Source organism: Electrophorus electricus, chromosome 10, assembly GCF_013358815.1.
Source record: "Electrophorus electricus isolate fEleEle1 chromosome 10, fEleEle1.pri, whole genome shotgun sequence".
Taxonomy (NCBI): domain Eukaryota; kingdom Metazoa; phylum Chordata; class Actinopteri; order Gymnotiformes; family Gymnotidae; genus Electrophorus; species Electrophorus electricus.
In genome coordinates, this window is record NC_049544.1 from 12,129,910 (window position 1) to 12,150,217 (window position 20,308).

A 20,308-nucleotide genomic window follows, 5' to 3' on the forward strand; every position below is an offset into this window, starting at 1 on the left:
GGCTTAGTGATATCTCCAGCTTTGAACACACACACCTGCCACTTTCCTAGCAGCAACACTTTATTAGAAACACTACTTCAGAAACGTCGTAGGTGTACAGTTAGATTCTACATCTCATCTTTTGCCATTGCACATTGTGCGCTAGAATAATATGTGTACAGCAGTGGTCCTGTGGTCAGAAAGTGACCAGAATGGATGACGAATTGTGCTTGCTGTCTGGAACTATATATTTATAAAAACACATGTAAGATAGGTGTAATAAAGAGGCAAGAGAATATAGGTGCAAAGTGGGTGTTTCTAATAAAATGGGTGGCAAATTAAGATTTATGTTGGACATCAGAAAGACACTGTGTGAAAGTGTGAGTATTGGGTGAGTGTTTGTGGTTAATTCCTCTGGACACATAAGATAAACAGGCCACATACTGTGTGCATGTGTGTGGGTGGGTGAGTGTGTGTGGGAGTGAGTATGCGTATCAATGTATGAGTAACTGGCAGAAGTAAAGCTGTCATGCTACAAATATTAGAATTAGTTTCAGCTTCAAAGGTATCCCAGACCAGCGTCCACTTGCAATTGATTAGAAATATTTAGCAATCTGTAATAAACATGTCACATGCAGGCATAAACATAAGCATATCTAACACTCCTGAAGTGCCAGGAGGACGCATGAAGGAGAGGGGGTTGGCAGGGAGGCTGGATGCCCATGGCATGGCACCCATCGAATAGATCCCAGCGTGGAGCTTTTTATTCTCGCCTGTCGCACTTTCCCTCCTTTTCCCTGCGTTTTAATTAGGAGACACACTGGAACCCTTTTCCCTTGGAAAACACCACAGTCAAAGCCAAGGACGGAGCAGGCGAAGTAAAGCATCATAAATCCTTGAGTGCGCGCACTCCTGAGGGATTTCACTGTCCACCCTCCCTCCCCGACTCCTCCAATTTATGCGCACCTTTTCTGCAGCTAGGGCCATGGGAGAGGTTGCTCTAATCGGATAGAGCCACTGTGCTCTTAACCTGCTATAACCACGTCCAATTCTCCATGCCTGGATGCAACGGAGGCTCGGGGGGGTGGGGGGCGGGGAGAGGGGGTGTTGAGTGCAGGTGCCAAACATTGCATTCGGAAAGAACGTTTTCTTAAGAGACCCTATGCTTCAAGTCTTCATTTCCACCCTCTAAAGACAGTGGAGATGGCATCTGAAAGAACTGGTCATTCACATTACTTTCACGCTTAGATAAAGTATTCACGGTTTTCCAAGTGCTCCTTGCATGGCTGATTAATGACTACAGATATCCGTGAACGGGCGGAGGCTGCTGGAACTAGCCCAAATGCTAGCGGGCTGCCTGGGATTAGCTTATGTAAACAGCGCTTTTGTTGCGATCTGGTTGAATTAATTTGCACAGCCCACATGCTTTTATTTGGGATAATTTGTGTGGCGGGCACTCAAAGACCTGTCCAAACACATCCCAAGGCCCAAGGCCACAAAGACGGTGGCTAATGATGCTCAAAAGGGTGCTGTCTCCCCCACTTGTAGTTACCACTCATTGTGAACAAGACACGGAACTGTTCTATCAGCACAATATTAGTTAAGATTGTTCTCTTTTTCTAGATGAATTCTTGTGGAAGCAGGTGGTGGGGGTCTATCCAGTAAACAGTTCTTGTTAATTATGGTGGCCAAGACAGCAGTTGTCTTTCCCCTTGGTTTACTTCACTTCATTCTGTTGCTGTTGGAGGTAGGAGGCTAGACTTATTAGCCAGCCTCTCTGTCACACAACACTGGCCTTGACTGCAAGCCCTTTCTCTCTCACATTCTCTCAGTAGTGAGCATAATCTAAATGAGCTTTTTTGATTCCTTTCTGTCCAAGTCTGGCACCAGTTTGCAGTTTGCACTGGAGTGGGGGCGGGGAATGTGTATACAACATACACATATACAGCAGGCACATTGTATATGGTGCAAGGACAGAATCCTCTTGGTCTCTCTCCTCTCACTTTAGATATCTCATTTGCTCTCTCATTCACATACACAGCTCTTATACAGGCACACATACAGCACAACCACCACAAGACTCATGTGAGTTACTGGAGGAGGCACCATGCTAATGTGCTAGGGAGTAGCCCTGCATGTTTTATTAAGCTCACAGGTTTTATGAATGACTAAGTTCCCCCGTGTGCCCTCACACACTCACCCTGCACTACCCAGGTCACCCTGTATCTGTGTGTGTGTGTGTGTGTGAGTGTGTGTGTCATGTGTTAACTCCGTGTATGACTGGCATGCAACCCTCTTGCCAACCCCGTCATTATTTGTATGCCCATTCTTTGTAAATAAACCTGAAAATAAACAAAATATATATGCATTACTGCTGTTATATATACCAACTCTATATGCCCGTTCTATGTATGCTCACTCTGTGTATGCCCACTCTATGTATGCCTGCTTTATGAATGCAGAGTGTACGTATGTCTGCTCTATATATGCCCACTCTATGTATGCCCATTCTGCATATACCTGCTCTTTGTATGCCCACTCTGAATATGCCTGCTCTATGTATAGCCCCTCTACATATGCCCACTCTATGTATGCCCCACTCTATATGCTCACTCTGTGTATGCCCACTCTATGTATGCCTGCTTTATGAATGCAGAGTGTACGTATGTCTGCTCTATATATGCCCACTCTATGTATGCCCATTCTGCATATACCTGCTCTTTGTATGCCCACTCTGAATATGCCTGCTCTATGTATGCCCACTCTGAATATGCCTGCTCTATGTATGCCCACTCTGAATATGCCTGCTCTATGTATGCCCACTCTATGTATAGCCCCTCTACATATGCCCACTCTATGTATGCCCCACTCTATATGCCCACTCTATGTATGCCCCACTCTATATGCCCACTCTATGTATAGCCCCTCTACATATGCCCACTCTATGTATAGCCCCTCTACATATGCCCACTCTATGTATGCCCCACTCTATATGCCCACTCTATGTATGCCCCACTCTATATGCCCACTCTATGTATAGCCCCTCTACATATGCCCACTCTATGTATAGCCCCTCTACATATGCCCACTCTATGTATGCCCCACTCTATATGCCCACTCTATGTATGCCCCACTCTATATGCCCACTCTATGTATGCCCCACTCTATATGCCCACTCTATGTATAGCCCCTCTACATATGCCCACTCTATGTATAGCCCCTCTACATATGCCCACTCTATGTATGCCCCACTCTATATGCCCACTCTATGTATAGCCCCTCTACATATGCCCACTCTATGTATAGCCCCTCTACATATGCCCACTCTATGTATAGCCCCTCTACATATGCCCACTCTATGTATGCCCCACTCTATATGCCCACTCTATGTATGCCCCACTCTATATGCCCACTCTGTATGTGCCCAGTCTGTGCATGCTGTCAGGCTGCAGCGGTCCTCCAGGCACCAGCATGTGAATGTGGGTTCACTAGTTCCATCTCCTTCTTCCACTTCATGTTCATTCTCAGTGCTGGTCAGACTCCTCACAGATTGCCATTGCCTCATTATGCGGCTGAGATGAAATGCATTTAGTTGGCCAAAGTAGTGGTATGCACAAAAAAGCCTCCTTTTTCTGCCTTTGTAAAAGCGAAGCCCTTTCATCTCTGTGTGGCAGCGAGAGAAAGGAAGCAGGTTTGGAGAGGATGTTCAACTTTTTGTGTGCCTTTGCTTCCTACTTCCCCCGCTTTCTGCAGTGTGTGTCTGTGCTCCACGCCGCTGTATCTCATGTTCCATCAAGTCCATCAGACACTTCAAAACGAGTGGAAGGGCATATACAGACTCATCACACGCATGTATGCTGCTCTACTGTTTAATGGGGGTGTGGTGTTCTCAGGGCCATGGAGCTCTCTCATTTAAGCTTTTGGGAGATAACACCACCACATGAATGTGTGTATATATGCGTTTTACTGCTGTGCACATGAACTGCATACTAATGACCTCACTCATTACTTTGTGGTGGACATGAAGTCCATATGAGCCAATTAGGGCTCATATTGAAATTCATAAATGGGCTCTTGGGGTTTGTATGTGTGTATAGCTAGATTTGACCTTGAAAGTCCCAGCTGGCGGAGTAGAACCACAGGTCAGCAAAGGTCTTAGGTTTAACTGCTCAGTCCTAATTAGACTACAAACACACTCCAAATAATTCCCAAAGTCAGCACTGCCCAGTCTTCCTATTGTACCTATCAGAATCTCAGAGCACAAACACACACACACATACTCAAATAGTAAGAGTGTGTATAGGACCCGGTCACTCCATGCCCTCTGTTCCTTTCCTCCGGAATTGTCTCCATAGCGTGCAAAGAGCTTGCTTTACCCATTCATACTCACTAGAACAGAACTACCTAGCAATTCCAGCCAAAAAGGTACTAATGCAATCCAATAGTGGCAGAGAGCCTGATCGGATCCCTAGAACTGATATTTGCTTTTTAAAAAGTCATTGATGACCACTGAAGACAAAAAACTTCATTGATGGTAGAGAATTGGACAAGATATATGAAGTAAAGATGACTGTAGTAATCTGTAGATTAGCTAGACCAGGTAATATTATGCACATGCTCCGATTCTACTAAATTGAAAATTCTATTTTGACATTAATTAGTCCTTTCTTCTAAATGTTATCAATTGTCCTTTTAGGTGCACATTACCTGCTCTGACACCAAACCATCCTAATTTTTCCGTTGTGCCTATGTTCCTATGCAATTAATGAGCTGAACCAATACCTGCCATTCATCCTTTCATTTTTGTCTTTGTTTAACATTTTTTAAACTAGTAAAGCAATTAATGCCTTCCCATTGAAATTCAGTTAGCCTATTTTAAAATCCTTTTAAGGCAAACATCTTCACAACAAATAAAGCCATTTTCAGTTTGTAGTTGTGAGTCTTACTTGTCAGGGGAATAAATTTAGGCTATTCTAATCCAATAAAACCACTGCTACTGTGGCAGTGAAATTACACATTAAATGAGGGTGCCACTTTCATTCACTGAATAAATAAAATAAACTACCCTTAGTGAGGAAAAAGTTCTATTCAGTAACTGATAATATGAGTTACCTCATTATCATCCAACATCTGAGCTAAGAATATTTATTTATTTATGTTTATATGACTTAAAACAGGCCTAACCTGAGCCGTTCTCTGGATTATTTCACACATGAACTGAGGCGTCTGGTTCCAAACAGTCCTATAAATCAAGCTGATGGCCTTTTTCCTTTTATGTGAATCGATTACGTTACCTGTAGCACTGGTAAATGGAAGCGATTATTCCTGCATAATCTCCAAACCAAATGCTGCATTTAAACATAGTGATCTTTAGCAGGTTGGTGTCAGTGGTCTTGGTTGCCTCTTTTGTTCTGCACTTGAACATCTTTTATTTGACAAGGACCCCTTCAGAGCACATTATACAAGCATAGCAGGCTTAATCGTACAATACAGGGTGCTCATCTCTGGCTCTCAAAGCCTGAGAGGAGGAAGGATCTGGGTCAGACAAGCACACTGTGCGGGAGGCCAAAAATGTCACCAATGCAGTACAAGGTTCAGATGCAGCAAGATAAAAAGAAAGATAGACAGATAGAGAGAGAGATAGACAGATAGATAGATAGAGAGAGAGAGAGAGAGAAAGAGAGAGAGAAAGAGAGAGAGAGAGAGAGAGACAGTAGATCAGGGAGAGTTAGGGAGAGTACATTTAGAGGGGGCATCGCATGTGCATCTTAAACTAAAGGTGAAAGTCCCTGCTTCATATTTTATAGGGTGCTGCATGAATGGTGGAGAGGGTGGCAGAGGGAGAATTGGAGTTAAGGCCGCTTCCTCAAAGGAGAGGCCACAGGCTGTCTGCTTCCTTCCATCCTTCCAGCTAAAGCCCCACATGCTGAACTGGGCTTGCATAATGCAGGAGGGCAGGCACATCCAGATCTGCAGATTACCACGACTAACAGTGCAAAGCCCCGGTGGAGAGAGATGAAAAGCAACAAACACTCAGAGGCAAGGACACCGACGTGGCACTGACATATCTTTAAATTCTAATGGACATAACCACACAAACATACAAGCATAGTATACGGAACATGTGTCAGTCTTTAAAGAAGTGGGCCTTTTGTTTTGATTTTGCAGAATAAATGGATTCACTTCTTAGCTTGCCTCTGGTGAGCCTATATCAAACTGATCTTTGCAAAAAGGTCGGGACTTTTTTATCTTTTTGTTCTGGGATTGAAAGAGGCATGACACTGCAAGCAGAACTGCTTTTGGGAGCTGGGAGCAGATGAACCTGAGGCTGCTCTGCTAGTTCTCAGAGTGGGTCTTAGCTTATTAGGGTAGAGAATCTTCAAAGCCTCTTTAATTCTTTTTTTTTTTTTTTTTTTTTTTTTTACAAATGCAAAATCCTATTCACAGATGTTATCTTGTCCAGATGAGACCTGGTCTTTGTCCCAAGTGTATTGTTTTTTGCATGCATTGCTTGGCTATTAGATTAGTGGGATAAGACTGAGGCGCCTCAAATAAAGGAACATTAATAATATAAATGTATCTAAATATAATATTTATGTCTTTTTTAACAAAAAGTGATAATATGAATACAACTGAGAAAAAATGAGTACAACACAATCAGCAAAGGTTCAAAGTATATGCGCAATATGGATGTGAAATATAGCTGAATATTGCTGGGAGTGGCGAAACATTAATTCTCAGTGTGGGCACCGGATCTGCTGTGTGTGAATGGTTCCAGGTAGGTTTCGATTTCAGATGCTTTCTGGCTCTTGTACCTTTGGAAGAGAGGGCTGGGTGCTTGGTGGAGGGTGGTGGGGCTGCACCCTCAACCCATTGAGGACTGTTTCCTGGAATCTGTCTGAAGAAAGAAAATGTATGTGCCAAGATTACCTCTTACCACCAATTAAAACCACACACTGTTTTTAGAGGATCAATTATTAACAACAGGAAGTCCTTTCCTAGATCCTGTATCACTCTTTCTTTCTTTGTATCACTGTCATGTGCTTCTCTATCTCTCTCTGTATTAAATCTCCCAATAAGCCACACATTTCCTTGTCCATTTCTCATCCCCTGCTATAAATGGCTATCAGTGCATGTATATAAGATAGAAATAAAATGTATGCACAATGTATGAATGCTTTGCAAATCAGCTATAGGGGGTCCCACAATTAGCATCCACTATTCACTGAGCTCATGCATGGCTTCAGGGTATTTTGATTGCCATTGACTAAATACCTGCATATCCTATAACACTAAATACATACCAATATAAAACAGCAAATATAATATCCTCTTGTAAGAACAATTCCTGGTTAATTCTTGTGTGTGAGAGGGGTTTTGTGTGTGTGTGTGTGTGTGTGTGTGTGTGTGTGTGTGTGAGAGAGAGAGAGAGAGAGAGAGAGAGAGAGAGAGAGAGAGAGAGAGAGAGAGAAAGAGAGAAAGTGTATGTACATATGTGTATGTGAGAGAGTGTGTGTATGCACATATGTGCATGTATGTGTGTGTGAGAGATTGTGTATATACATATGCGTGTGTGTGTGTGTGTGTGTGTGTGTGTGTGTGTGTGTGTGTGTGCGCGTGAGAGTGTGTGTGTGTGTGTGTGTGTGTTCTCAAGCAGCGCAGCATTGTTGCAGTGCAGTGTCCCCCTAAACAGGCCTATCATGCTGTGTCTAACTCATAATGGGCTCAGTGGACTGAAGCCTGGCTCAAGCGGATGTTACCTGCCTGTACAGTAATTGGCATTCTGACAGTAAGAGAGAGAGTGGGAGGGTGCTGTTACTCAGAACTGCCTATATATATATATGTGTGTGTGTGTGTGTGTGTGTGTGTGTGTGTGTGTGTGTGTGTGTGTGTGTGTGTGTGTGTGTTGCATAGCTGTTATTATGCAAAAATAATTTAGTTTTTTTTTCTTCTCCCACTCCTCATCTCCATTTAAAAAAGACAAGCTGTGGTTGCATTAAAGTAAAGCTCCAACCCTGATTGTTTGTCTGAATGATAACATTGTGTCCAGGAACACAAATATCTCAGGAGATAATTACACTGAGTGGGTGGACAATCCACCTGAATTGAATACAGCATGAGGACTGTCCAGGCAACATAAACCCTTAGACATCAGGGTCTGCTTTACTAATGCCATGCGCTAAATGGCTTGGATGCATATAAATTCACACTGCTACCAGCAAGGAATTGCTCATGATGCTGTCACTCTCACCAGTGCGCTGAATGCATGTTCCATAACAACACAATGGCTTCATATTCTCATATGAATAAAAGCTGTAAAGCATTGTATAAAACAATGCTGTTTAGTGTGTCCAGTTTCAGGAGTAAAAAATATGACCTTATTTCTTTGTCTTCAGTTCTTCTTTTTCATCCTCCATAAAATAAAATAGGAAGGTGAGGAAAAATACAAACTTCTAACCTTTCGGGGTAATTCAATATAGCCATTAAATCAATCAGTACCCAATTCATTCTAGCCATGAGAAGAGTTCATCTAATGTGCTTGTTATGCTTTAAATAGTGGCAGAAAATGGATTTACTAGAGTGATGAAAACTCCTGCTGAAGACCTGGTATCTGCTGGGGGGTTCGGTGACTTGAATGCAATATGCATGTACTGATTATTTTTGACCATATCAGTACCAGGATCAAGTTAAGCCGCGTTTTCTTCTGTCACCATGCTACCACCCTCTGATAGAGGTGATTCTGAAACGCCTATGTCTGTGTTGAGGGCACGGTCTTGTTTACCACTGTAGCTGAGCCTTGCCATAAAGATCAGAACTGGTAACCACACACACACTTTGAATGACATTATATACCAGTGTTTGATGGAGTGTGACTAATGGACTGGAAAGCAGATGACTCAATGCAGTGAGCAGGACAAGTACACGCGATGTGTGTGAGCGCGACACTTCACTGACCGTGCATTTGTGTGTGCTGTAAGGAGATTCAGTTTAGAGGTACAAATAAATACATTGTGCTGGATTGTGTGCAAGTTTTATTCAGATTGCAGTTAACAGTAGACCACTCCAAAGGGTCTCAGACTACATATGTTTCTGAAAGATAACTAGCCACCGCTTAATGTGTCTTAAATGCCAGTGTCAACAAATCTATAATTCAGAAACTTTTCATTTTTAAGACTTTGAAGACAATCGAATCTCACCTGTTGTGTGTTGTTTTACAAGATTTGCTCAGGCTTGAACTGGCTGCAGGCATACGCTGTTTGGACTGTCTGTATTACAATCTTGAAAAGCTGGCAGTAGCAGCAAGCCTCAAGGAGTAATTTAAAAAAAGCTGGAATAAAGTTTCTTTGGTCTAAACAATAATAAAAGAAAAAATTATATTTATATAAATGGAAAAAAAGATTATTTGTTAAGCATCATTAACTCTTATCTTGACTGATACTGGAAGATCTCACTGAAAAAGAGTGTGCTTGAAAGTTCATGTTGAGTCCCTACATCACATTTTAACTGGTGCTTTTTTAAATTTACCAGTATGTATTACAAACAATGTATTTTACAAGCAATGCATGCCAGTTCAGACATATTGGTAAAATCTCCTTGCAAAGGATAGAATTCTTTTAAAGCAGTAGCTCACTGGCCAAGGCTATAATGAATTTGATAAACTATGGAGGAATCATAACCCTGTAGGTCAATGTCCCTGGTAGAGACATAATTGATTGATAAGGCCCTTCCTTGTCCTACTCTTTGTTGCCAGGGCAACAGTGGTCTATGGAGTGCTGGTGCCCATGAGGACTCTGTGCTGTGGTCTGAGGAAGCTTCTTATTCTGATGTTAATTTCAGCCGGAAGATTGGTACCAGAGAGGACAGAGGGAGGCGAACGCTACTGAACTGTTTCTCATAACAATACAGGAAGAAGTCATTCTCATATTCAAATACACTGCTGTGGATTTGTGAACTTCCCATCTCCTGTTCATATGCAAATGAGAAAAACGCTGATTGTTTCCTCACATTTGAATATGAGATGCCTGTCTCTGTGGGGGTGGGGATTTGGAAAGGAAATGATATTGAAATATTGAGATATTTTAATGTTCCTTTTAAAAACTTCTGCATTTGGCCCTGTCCTTTTAATAGTTTTAATTTCTTGCAGATTTTGTAGGAAGTGACTTATAAATCTATATTACAGCTTTAAAAGAGCTTAAATATGCACACTTTCTGCAGCCCATATTCCAGCCAAGTTAAACCATGACCTCAGCAACAAAGGAGTTGGTCTTACATATTGAAAACGTTTAAGTGAAATTTGCATATGTATGTATATTTATAATGACATGGACCCATTGATTATTCATGCTTTGGGAATACTTGAGGAATCCAACACCTCTGGTGAATAATCCTCCAGTATAGTCGTTGTGAAATCACAGACGTGAATGAGTCAGTATGGAATGAGGCACAGATTGTCATTTATTGTTTAGGTGGGATGAGTTTGGTAGCAGACAGTGTGAATCCATGCTAGACAAACACATAGTCTCTCTCTCTCTCTCTCTCTCTCTCTCTCTCTCTCTCTCTCTCTCTCTCTATCTATCTATCTTTTCCTCTCTCTTCTTTAGTGTCGTGAGAGAGGCCAGAGTGGAGGATGTTGTTAGTCCTGTCTGGGTGAATGTTTGTGTAACTTGTTTATGATATTAAAGGAGCGTGGGCCTGATGCTAACGAGCTGGAGTGTGCTGTAAGACTCTGGAGCTGTGTGCTCCTCCTAAATTAAAGCCAGTCTGTTTGTCCCTGCATTCCTGCTGAGAGAGAGCGTGAGATTGAAAGAGTGAGAGAGCGAGAGATTGGCGGGGGGGGGGGGGTGGAGGCGTGTAGACTTCTTCTCAGGTGCTTGCTCGGTGTGTGCGGTCTACTGCACTGTGTAACTCCTTCTAAAGGTCAAAAAGTGAAAGGCTTGGGAGGGAGGCAGCCTCTTCTGTCAGGCTTCCTCCCATACTCGAAAGCCTGTTCAACCCCAACGGGATTCTGTACAGAAGAGCTGCCCACGCTGCGATAATACCACCCTACCAGTCCTAATTGGTAATGTAGTTCATGCACTCCATCACAGAAAAGGATCTTGAAGCCAGTTAGCACTGCCCAAAAGAGCAAGAACCAGAAGCCTGGTGAAAAATGCTCATGCATTACCCACCATCATCCTGGTGATCCATTTCCAATGATTTCTTTATTCACTTGTTCCTTTTCAAAGTCGGAACCCTGTAGCGGACAAGGACATTGGGCATGTTTGTCAAATTTATCACACTCTGCTCTGCGATTCTTCTTTACTGATAGATGAAGGCCTGTATTTACAGGATCTGTTCAAAGATGTGGACTGTAATGCTGGAGATTATTGACTGTAGGCCTTAATGGCCACCTCCAGTAGTCCTGCTTCCCCCACCACACAGCCATTAGACAGAGGGTAATGGGCTAATGTGAGCAGTAATGGATCTTTGGGTCAGACGTGTGACGTACGTTTATATGGGCTGAATATATGTGCTGAGTATATGTGAGATGTGTATTCTGTGCAGGCTGGTCTTTGGGATTTCCTTAGCCTCCAGGCCTCTGCTGTCCGGAAGGAAGGGATCTCAGCCCTTATCCCAAAATAGCCAGCATTCCTTCCCCAATCCCAGGAAGACATGGGGTAGAGTGCAGCCAGTAGAACCAGAGTAGCCTTTGTCCCCACTGTCTCCAACAGTCTGCAGTGTGCACTGTTGATCACTGAACTCAGGAAAGACGCAGTGTGTGTGTGTGTGTGTGTGTGTGTGTGTGTGTGTGAGACTACTAGAACTGCATGCTAAATTGCTAACAAGATGAAGAATTTCTCCACAAATTAATTCTCCAGCATGGTTTGAAAAAAATCTGTGCCATTTCAGGGTCATTTCATGTGATCTAATATGCATCTATTATGCAAGAATCTATTTGGCATATATGCACCCACACCGCCACACCTTGTGAATGGTCAAATTTGACTAAGACTAGGGTTAACTCACTCCACATACTAGTCAGCAGGGAAATATTGCCCTTACAGAGGTCATTCTCTCTCTCTCTCTCTCTCTCTCTCTCTCTCTCCCCCTAACCGGTAGAGAGGAGGCCATTTGAAACCCATTTCAGAGTGCTCTCCAGGAAGTACTAATTGTTTGGTGACTGGGGAATTCTTTAGGGAAATGAGGGCTATCTGAGTGTGCGTGGAGGAGATAATGTGTGTGTGCGCGCACGAACAGAGCCGGGCACAGGGCGACGACCCAGCCAGGGCTACCGAGAGGGTCAGTGTGAGGAGGGTCAGAAGGAGGGAGAAAAGGAGGGGAAGATTTATCCTCAGAGGACAGGGGGGTAGAGGAGATGAGGGGAGTGTTTATAGTAGCCTAGTTGAGAGAACAGGAAAGCCAGACTAGGGAGACGGAGGCCTTAATGGGTATAATAGACAGATTTAGTAGGCCTGGGTAGGATAGGACATGTGTCTCAAAGGGAGGAATGGTATCATTTCCGAGGAATCATGAATGCAGTCTGGGGAAGTGAGATGTAAATGCGGGTAATACTCTCTGTAATTGCAACTTACGCTCAAGCCCGTTTTTCCTTTGCGATCTGAAGGCATGGCAGCCCGTCCCTGTAGTTCTGGTGTCAGCACTTCTTGCGTTGCCTTCTCCCAGCTGGGAGGGACTCTAGTCAAACAGCTTTGCTGAGGCTATGCAACACGAAGAATGAAAGATTTATTTACAGTGTGCGCACACAAATTGCTTCACATACACTTTGTCAGTGTACAGTATGTTTCTCTCTGTATGTGTGTGTGTGTGTGTGTGTGTGTGTGTGTGTGTGTGTGTGTGTGTGTGTGTGTGTGTGTGTGTGAGAGAGAGAGAGAGAGTTAGAGCCCTGTGTCAACTCATTGTATGAGTAGTATACAACCATCCTGCCCATTGCTAATCCTGGCCTATGTGCTGCGGGAGCAATGAGCACTTTTGACGTTTCTAAGGCTTTCCTTTCACGCCTCCCCACATATTATACACGCCGATGCTCCATCGCCAGGCCCCTGACAGCTGCACAAATTGGCTGAAAGAGGTTTCTGAGGCGAGCTCTTTGATCAGGTGCTCTTTTGCTCTCTTTCACTCCTTCTCTCCATCCTGCCCTGGCCTGCTGTATAAAATGAGGTCGTCTGAGTCTGATAAGTCTGACGTGTGTGTGTGTGTGTGTGTGTGTGTGTGTGTGAGTGTATGCACTCAGTGATCACTGGCATGTCAATCATTTCTGTGTCTATAGTTCCAGGGGTGTGGTATTTCTAAATTCCCTATGCCTTTTCCACACCTGAGAAATACACAGGGCTGTATGGGTGTTTGTGGCTGTGTGAGAGCATATGTGAATATCCTCTTATGAGTGCATGCACATATGTAAATGGGCTCTACATATATCCTCTTAAGAATAGATATGCCAATTTTTTTTTTTTTTTTGCATTTTTCAGATCTTATCTGAGTTTCCTTCTGTGTGTCTGGTCTGTATTATGTTTCCCCTCAAGTGTAGAACTGTGTGTGTGTGTGTGTGTGTATGTGTGTGTGTGTGTGTGTGTGTGTATGTGCGTGCACAATATTCATGAGAACTCAATGCTTTCATTCATGGCCCCAGCCTGAGGCAGTGTGGTGTGTGAATACAGCTGATGCACAGTGAGCCGGTCTTCCCTGTCTTGAGCTGTGGTAATTGTAGGCTGTGGGGAAGTACAGGTAATAGATTAATATCAGGCCAGACTTGCCAATGTGCAGCGCTGTGACAGCCAATGATTATCAGAGAGACAGAGACTATACCACACACGCACACACACACACACACACACACACACACACACACACACACACACACACACACACACACACACACACACACAAAACCTACATTAAGGCCTCTACAGGAGATGCATACTAGCTAGACAGAATGTAGCAATCAAACTAAAGCTGATTTTCTAAAATTAAGGATTCCTCATTGAAGCCCATTCAACATTAACGGTTTATTTTTGCTAAATAACATAATGTGAAAGAACATATATTTCACTTTAATTCCTTATTCAAGAAATACATTTCTTTTTGGATGCCAAAATGTTAGCTTCCATATAGGGATCTACCAGGATCTTATATGCTATAAGGTATCTACTACTGAACTGAATTGGTGGATGTATATATAGAAGTCACAGTTTCTGTTTTATTTCTACTGTATCTCAGTGAATAATGCACACACACTCACTTGCCCGGTACACACACTCGTAAAGTTGTTACTAACTCTCACAGTACGCACCCTGCCAGTGTAACATCGTCAAAACTGACTCGTGAAGCATTCAACCATGTGAGTAAGAGGGGTAGAGTGAGAGAGACTACATCCATGTCTATCTTAGCGGTACCTTCTAAGAGCAATCTTAGAGTTATCCATGTCTATCTTAGCGGTACCTTCTAGGAGCAATCTTAGAGTTATCCATGTCTATCTTAGCGGTACCTTCTAAGAGCAATCTTAGAGTTATCCATGTCTATCTTTATGGGTGTGCAGAATTGATCATGTGCAGTGTTGCAGCACACTGGCATGTGCGTGATCTTGCGTGTTTTGAAAACTCCATGCAGGATTGTGCCTAAACTCATTGCAAGGGCCTGTTTTGTGGTTTTCAAACAAAGAGTCATGACCAGCTCCGCTCTTACACGATGTGTGAGGACAGTGTCACCCTCACAATACTCAAAGTCTAAGCTCCACCATATTTTCAGACCAGCATAAAATAACATAAGACACCGTTGTGCTATTTTTATGATTGTACCATTGTGCTTAGCACAGCTGTTTAAAAGCTGCGAGACAAGTAATGTGCTGGGCAGGGAGGCCAGCAGTTAATCACTACACCGTCCTAATTACTCCACTTTGCCCAGGCCTTTTGCACATAGTGTCTGCATGCATGCAAATGAAACCTGCAAGTACCTTTTGGATACACCATCAGGTCTTTGCAACATGTAGCAATGATTGCATAGATCATTGTGGTTGCCTGGCTTAGGTAGTGTTCTTAAGCTCTCTGTGTTTAAATTATAGGACCAATAAACTTATACTTAAGGCATGTTTAAGATACATGCGGTACATGCAGATTCTCAGAAACTTTCTGTTGCTTTTATGTTGTATTGCATTTGTACAGTTCCTACTAACTGACGTTTACTTTCTCTCTGCACCACTCCTGTCTAACAGCAGTCATATGCCCCACCCCCACCTCCCATGGCTCCGCCCAGCCCCAGCACCAACAGCAGCAGCCACAGTGCAGCGGAGCAGCTCAGCAAAACCAACCTCTACATCCGGGGCCTCCCACCTGGCACTACAGACCAGGACCTCATCAAACTCTGTCAACCGTGAGTCTCAGCCTCTCTGCCTGTCCCTGCTTCTCTCTCTCTCTCTCTCTCTCTCTCTCTCTCTCTCTCTCTCTCTCTCTGTGTCTCTCTCTCTCTCTCTGTTTCTCTCTCTCTCTCTCTCTCTCTCTGTTTCTCTCTCTCTCTCTCTCTCTCTCTCTCTCTCTCTCTCTCTCTCTCTCTCTCTCTGTATCTCTCTCTCTCTCTCTCTGTCTGTCTGCTTCTGACTCCTAGCTATTTTATGCCCATTTATAGTTGTAAAGATAATTCACATGCACTCTTGTATGCATATACACACACACAAGCATGCACACACACACACACGCATCCTTCTCTGACGCAGGCAAAGAAAAGAAAAGTACATGGATGAGCAAAAATTCCAAGAATATCTTGGCCCGTATAAGGCAGTGAAGGGTCAGTCTCATTAGTCTTGGGAGATAAGCCGTTGTGAAACTCCATATGAAGACCACGGGGCAGCTTGCATAATCTGTTCTTATGATGAATCATCCAGATATATTTGTATTCGTTCATGTGGGGTGCAGTTGGCCTGTAAAACCAAGACCCTTCGTCCAACGTGACATGACCACGGTGGATTATTCAACATCATCTTGCCTGCTGTGCTCATCAAGAAAGCCAAAGTTGCACCACAGCTGGCTTGAACATGGAATCCTTAGTGATTGTGTGGTCTGTGCCAATTTCTGTTAACCTTCAACTGATGGATGTGTTTTTGCTTTGAGTGCTGCCTGTGATATGGGCAGACAGAGAGCAATCGTCTCTCTTGAGCTCTAGTGATGCTGAGGGGAGTTATAACTCACCCGGAGTTAAGCCGAAAACGAGCGTGAAACTTCAGCCCAGTAGGATCTGCCATAATCCTCATAATGTACATTTGCTGAAACAAGAGAGCAATAATGATTGTTTTTCATGCATATTATCCACAGCCCAACTCCATTCGGCCCCGCTCCTGTGTTGATCTGCTCTGTGCTGTCATTCCCTCTCTCTCCAGGGTCCTTGTGTGGTCCAGGTTTGCCCCGGGCCCAAAGCAGGGTCGGAATCAAATATTCATGGAAATAAAAGTTTTATTAGGTGTGGCCGGCGTGCCAATAGGGCAGTAACATTTTGGAAAGGTCAAAGGGGTTTGCCTCGGGCTTCTCTTCCTCTCTTCCTCTTGCTCAGCGGAAAAAAAACAGTGCTCGGAATGCCACTTTTCACTTTTCCCATAACCCCATAGTGATCCCTGGACACCATGTGGGCCCCTGCATGCCCTATTGCACAGCTCTATACTGTGTCCCCGAGCATGCATGCGCTTGCAGGCGTTCCAGTGACGTCCCCTGCGCTCGCAAATGGCCTGCTCTTCCTGGCAGGCTGATGTGCTGTTGTCAGGCTGACATTTTGGAGATCTTCTTTTGCGATTCCCCTTGGAAGCTTGACAGAAAGTTGAGAGCCAAGGCTACAATAGGTCCTGAATCTAAAGGAAAAATCCTAGTGACCTCAGTGGTTTTCCAATCTCTCTTGCTTCTTCTTTTTTTCTTTTCAAAAGAGCTGCAGGCACAAACCTTGTATAAAATGTATTTGATATGCATTGTACCTTTTTTAGATAGTAGCACACTGTTAAAACTAAAGCGGTCTATGAATCGCTGTTGTCCTGCTTCACCAAGGCATTTCTTATTAATGTTCTAGAAAGGGTGCAGCTGTCTAACAGAGATATAGAGGTCAGCGTTTTGGGGGGCATTGAGTCACTAGGTCACAAACATCCCTGAAAACATCTAAAAACATGTCACAGCCCTATCATAAAACATCTGATTATGAATTGTGAATTTTTAATATGTGCCTCAAGTGAACATGTGCTTCTCATTACATTGGTGTTTTCTCATTATGTGATATACATATAGGTCTCGCTCACATTTTCTTTCTTGATCTCTCTCTGTCTCCCTCTCCTTTAGTGCGACTGTGTGCATATGTGTGTATGAGATGAATATAAAGGCTTCTAGGGATCTTAGCACATATTCAAAGCTTGTTTGTTACTCCATCTTTCTATGATGTCATATTGAATTAACCATAAGGACAGACTCACTGTTTCAAATAATCCCATTTTAGAGACCTTTATTATGCTTTTGATCCTAATCTCAGATAACACAGTAGTGGACCAAATGTGAGCTAATTGTGTCCTGTGGGTTTATGTTAGACTTCTGGTGTTTGCTGTTTGCCTCTCAAAATTGCTGGAAGAAGTAAATAGTCTATAGCAATGTATGGATGGAGATGTGGTGACTGAATGTGTATGTGGAATGTATTACCTTTTGCTTCTTTTGTGGCTTTGTGTGTTCATACACTTTCCTCCATGTTGGTTTAAAATATGAATGCCAACATATAAAAATATCTAAAAATGTCTCCCACCATTAGAATTAGAATTTTGCTGTTATATTTCTGTTGGTTTCCATTGATTTGATATAGGTAATTTTCTCTTAAGATGAAAAAATAGATATAAGATAAGATCCACATTCTGGCAGCTGACATTTCACTCTCTCTCTGTCCATCTGTCTCACCCACTCTCTCTGTGCTTGACTGGCTAACTGACTGACTGAAGGAATGTCCCTCATGTGCTTTGCTGCCATATTGTGAGTGTCCTCTAGAGCCTCTGTGGTGCCTCACCCACAGACCATAGAAACAGAGATTCATTCACCCTTCTACAGTATGTGAGTTTCAATGCTGGTGCCAATGTCAGTGACAGGTCAAGGATATGTAGATAGGGATGTAGAGTTCATACTTGCACACACACACAAATCAATCAATCAATCAGTCAAGCAATCAATCAGTCGATCAGTAAAAGGAACCTAGAGGGGTCACAGGGATTGATCCGAAGCAGCTACTGTGCTGGGGTTATTTTAGACTCAAGTTCTGCAGCCCATCACTGCCATTCTAACCTGACATGAAACAGATGATTGCAACTCTGCATGCAGGTACCAGCAAGAAGGCAAGAAAGACACAGAGGGAGAGAATGAGATGGAGGAAAAGAGATATGGAGAAAGAGAAAGTTGGCCTCTCCTCAGGCTAAATCTGTTTTTGAATGGCCTTCTGTTCTACCAGTGGGCCAGACCATGTCTAACACAAGAAAGAGAGGAGTTTTTTCATCATATTAAAGAAGCATTGGTTCTATTTACCATGTTACAGAGCCACTCACGCCATGTCCTCATGTACTGGTGCTGCATAGTCTCCCATCTACAGTGTCAGAAAGGACCCTTCACACTGCACAAATCCACAAGCATCAGGCATATGCTCGTCTGCACGCACAAATGGCATGTGCACTGTCAGGAAAGACAGCTGCATTGGTAGCCAATTAAGAGATCCCCCCACACACACCTGGATGCCAGTTGAAAGATGTCGGAAGATGTCGGTTCACATCTCACTGCACGCGACATCAAACAGCCTAGCATCCATGGCTGCCAGCATTCTAGGAAACATAAACACATAGATCAGAGTGGGTGAGGGCCCTTTGAGAGCTGTCATTAGCACTTCACACGTCAGATGAGAGCTCCATACACCAAACACAATTTGGTCGCGGTGATGCACAAAATCAACTGGGAATTGTTCCTAGCTTGGGCTGTCAAAACATGTTGGGCTCAGACATGTCACGTTTTTCTAACGGTGTGTGAAAATGCAAACATATTTGCCATATTTCATGAATGATATACACCTAATCTAAAATTTGTGAACATTTTGGGCTGTAACTTATTGACAGTTGGCAATTATATTGCCACATTGTTGCTGGCAGCATAAAGCAAAATGGAGCACAAACAAACAATTTTTTTTATATTCAATGGGATGATTACTTATGTGAATCTCATCACCTCAGTGTCTTTTACAAGTGCATGAAGAAGTAAACAGATTTTTAAAAAAGAAGGAAAGCGAGGGACTGCGAGAGAAAGAATAAGGCACAGAGTGCATTGGCCGAGTGGATGTAGTGTTCAGCGTGAAAGTGCTTGGTGTAAGGGAGGGCTAACTCTCCTGGATCTAATCTCGCCTCTCCTGCTTGACTCATTATGAAAACGAAGTTCCTCTGGGCCCAGTTTGACCTACATCATTAGAACATACTCATCCTCCTTAAAGTGAATTCTAGTGTTAGGCCAGGACAGGTCTGTGTCAGTGGGTGTGTTTGAGTGTGTGCATGTCTGGCAGTAAGAGTCAGTAAGAGCCTACTGTAGGCATGCTCATGTGTCCAAAGCTATCAGTGACTGACTTCTACTGATTTTTATGACTGTTGAAATGTACTTGCTAAGTATGGTAACTCTATCACATTTGCATTTTAAATAAAATTTTACATTTGTTACATACATAAATTATGTAAATTTTACAGTAAACAATTAATGTTATTTAAGGTCAAGTTTCAAGTAATTGTAACACCTGAGGGTAACTTATAAGCTTTTAAGAATCACTTATAGCACAAAGCTTATAACCTTAAACTTGCAATTGTAGAGTTGAAAGTTGCTTTTGTAGGGTTGAGCAACAGGACCCAAAGAAGTAGAGCTGTGTTACAAAATGTTAATTAAAAACATTACACACTAACAGTAGCAAAGGATGTAAAGTTCTGCAACTATGAATCTGCATCTACAAATCTACATCTATCATAGAGGCCTGTAAAATAATTGTAAACAATCTTATATTTAATAAATACCGCAGTCTGTGGCAGCTCCAAATAGAATGCTGCCCTACTAAATTCTTTTAAAGGGAACATAATTCCTGCAACAAGTCAGACTGTATATAAGATATGGACTTTATGACTACTGTTTTTTTTTTCTTCTTCATAGAATACGCTTTTGCGCTGTGTTCAGGATTTCACCCCTCTGGGCACTTGGGTTGGAATGCAGAGTAGCTCCTGCTTTGTGCTACAAAGAAGCTGCTTTTGCTAAAAGGCCATTCCCAATAAATTCCTGAAGAATACTGCACACTGATTTGCCTCAAATCTTGTCTTTTAAAA

General features: G+C 42.9%; 1 protein-coding gene across 2 annotated transcripts in view; it reads left to right on the forward strand.

Annotated features, from left to right (window-relative positions):
• rbms3 (RNA binding motif, single stranded interacting protein) overlaps positions 1 to 20,308 on the forward strand; it is a 92,977-nt gene that overhangs the window by 5,323 nt on the left and 67,346 nt on the right. Inside the window, exon 2 of one of the 2 annotated variants that reach the window (XM_035530472.1) lies at positions 15,185 to 15,342. In XM_035530472.1, the coding sequence (XP_035386365.1) occupies positions 15,185 to 15,342 (158 nt within the window). The remainder of the gene's footprint in view (positions 1 to 15,184; positions 15,343 to 20,308) is intronic. The other variant, XM_035530473.1, reaches the window with a different exon arrangement.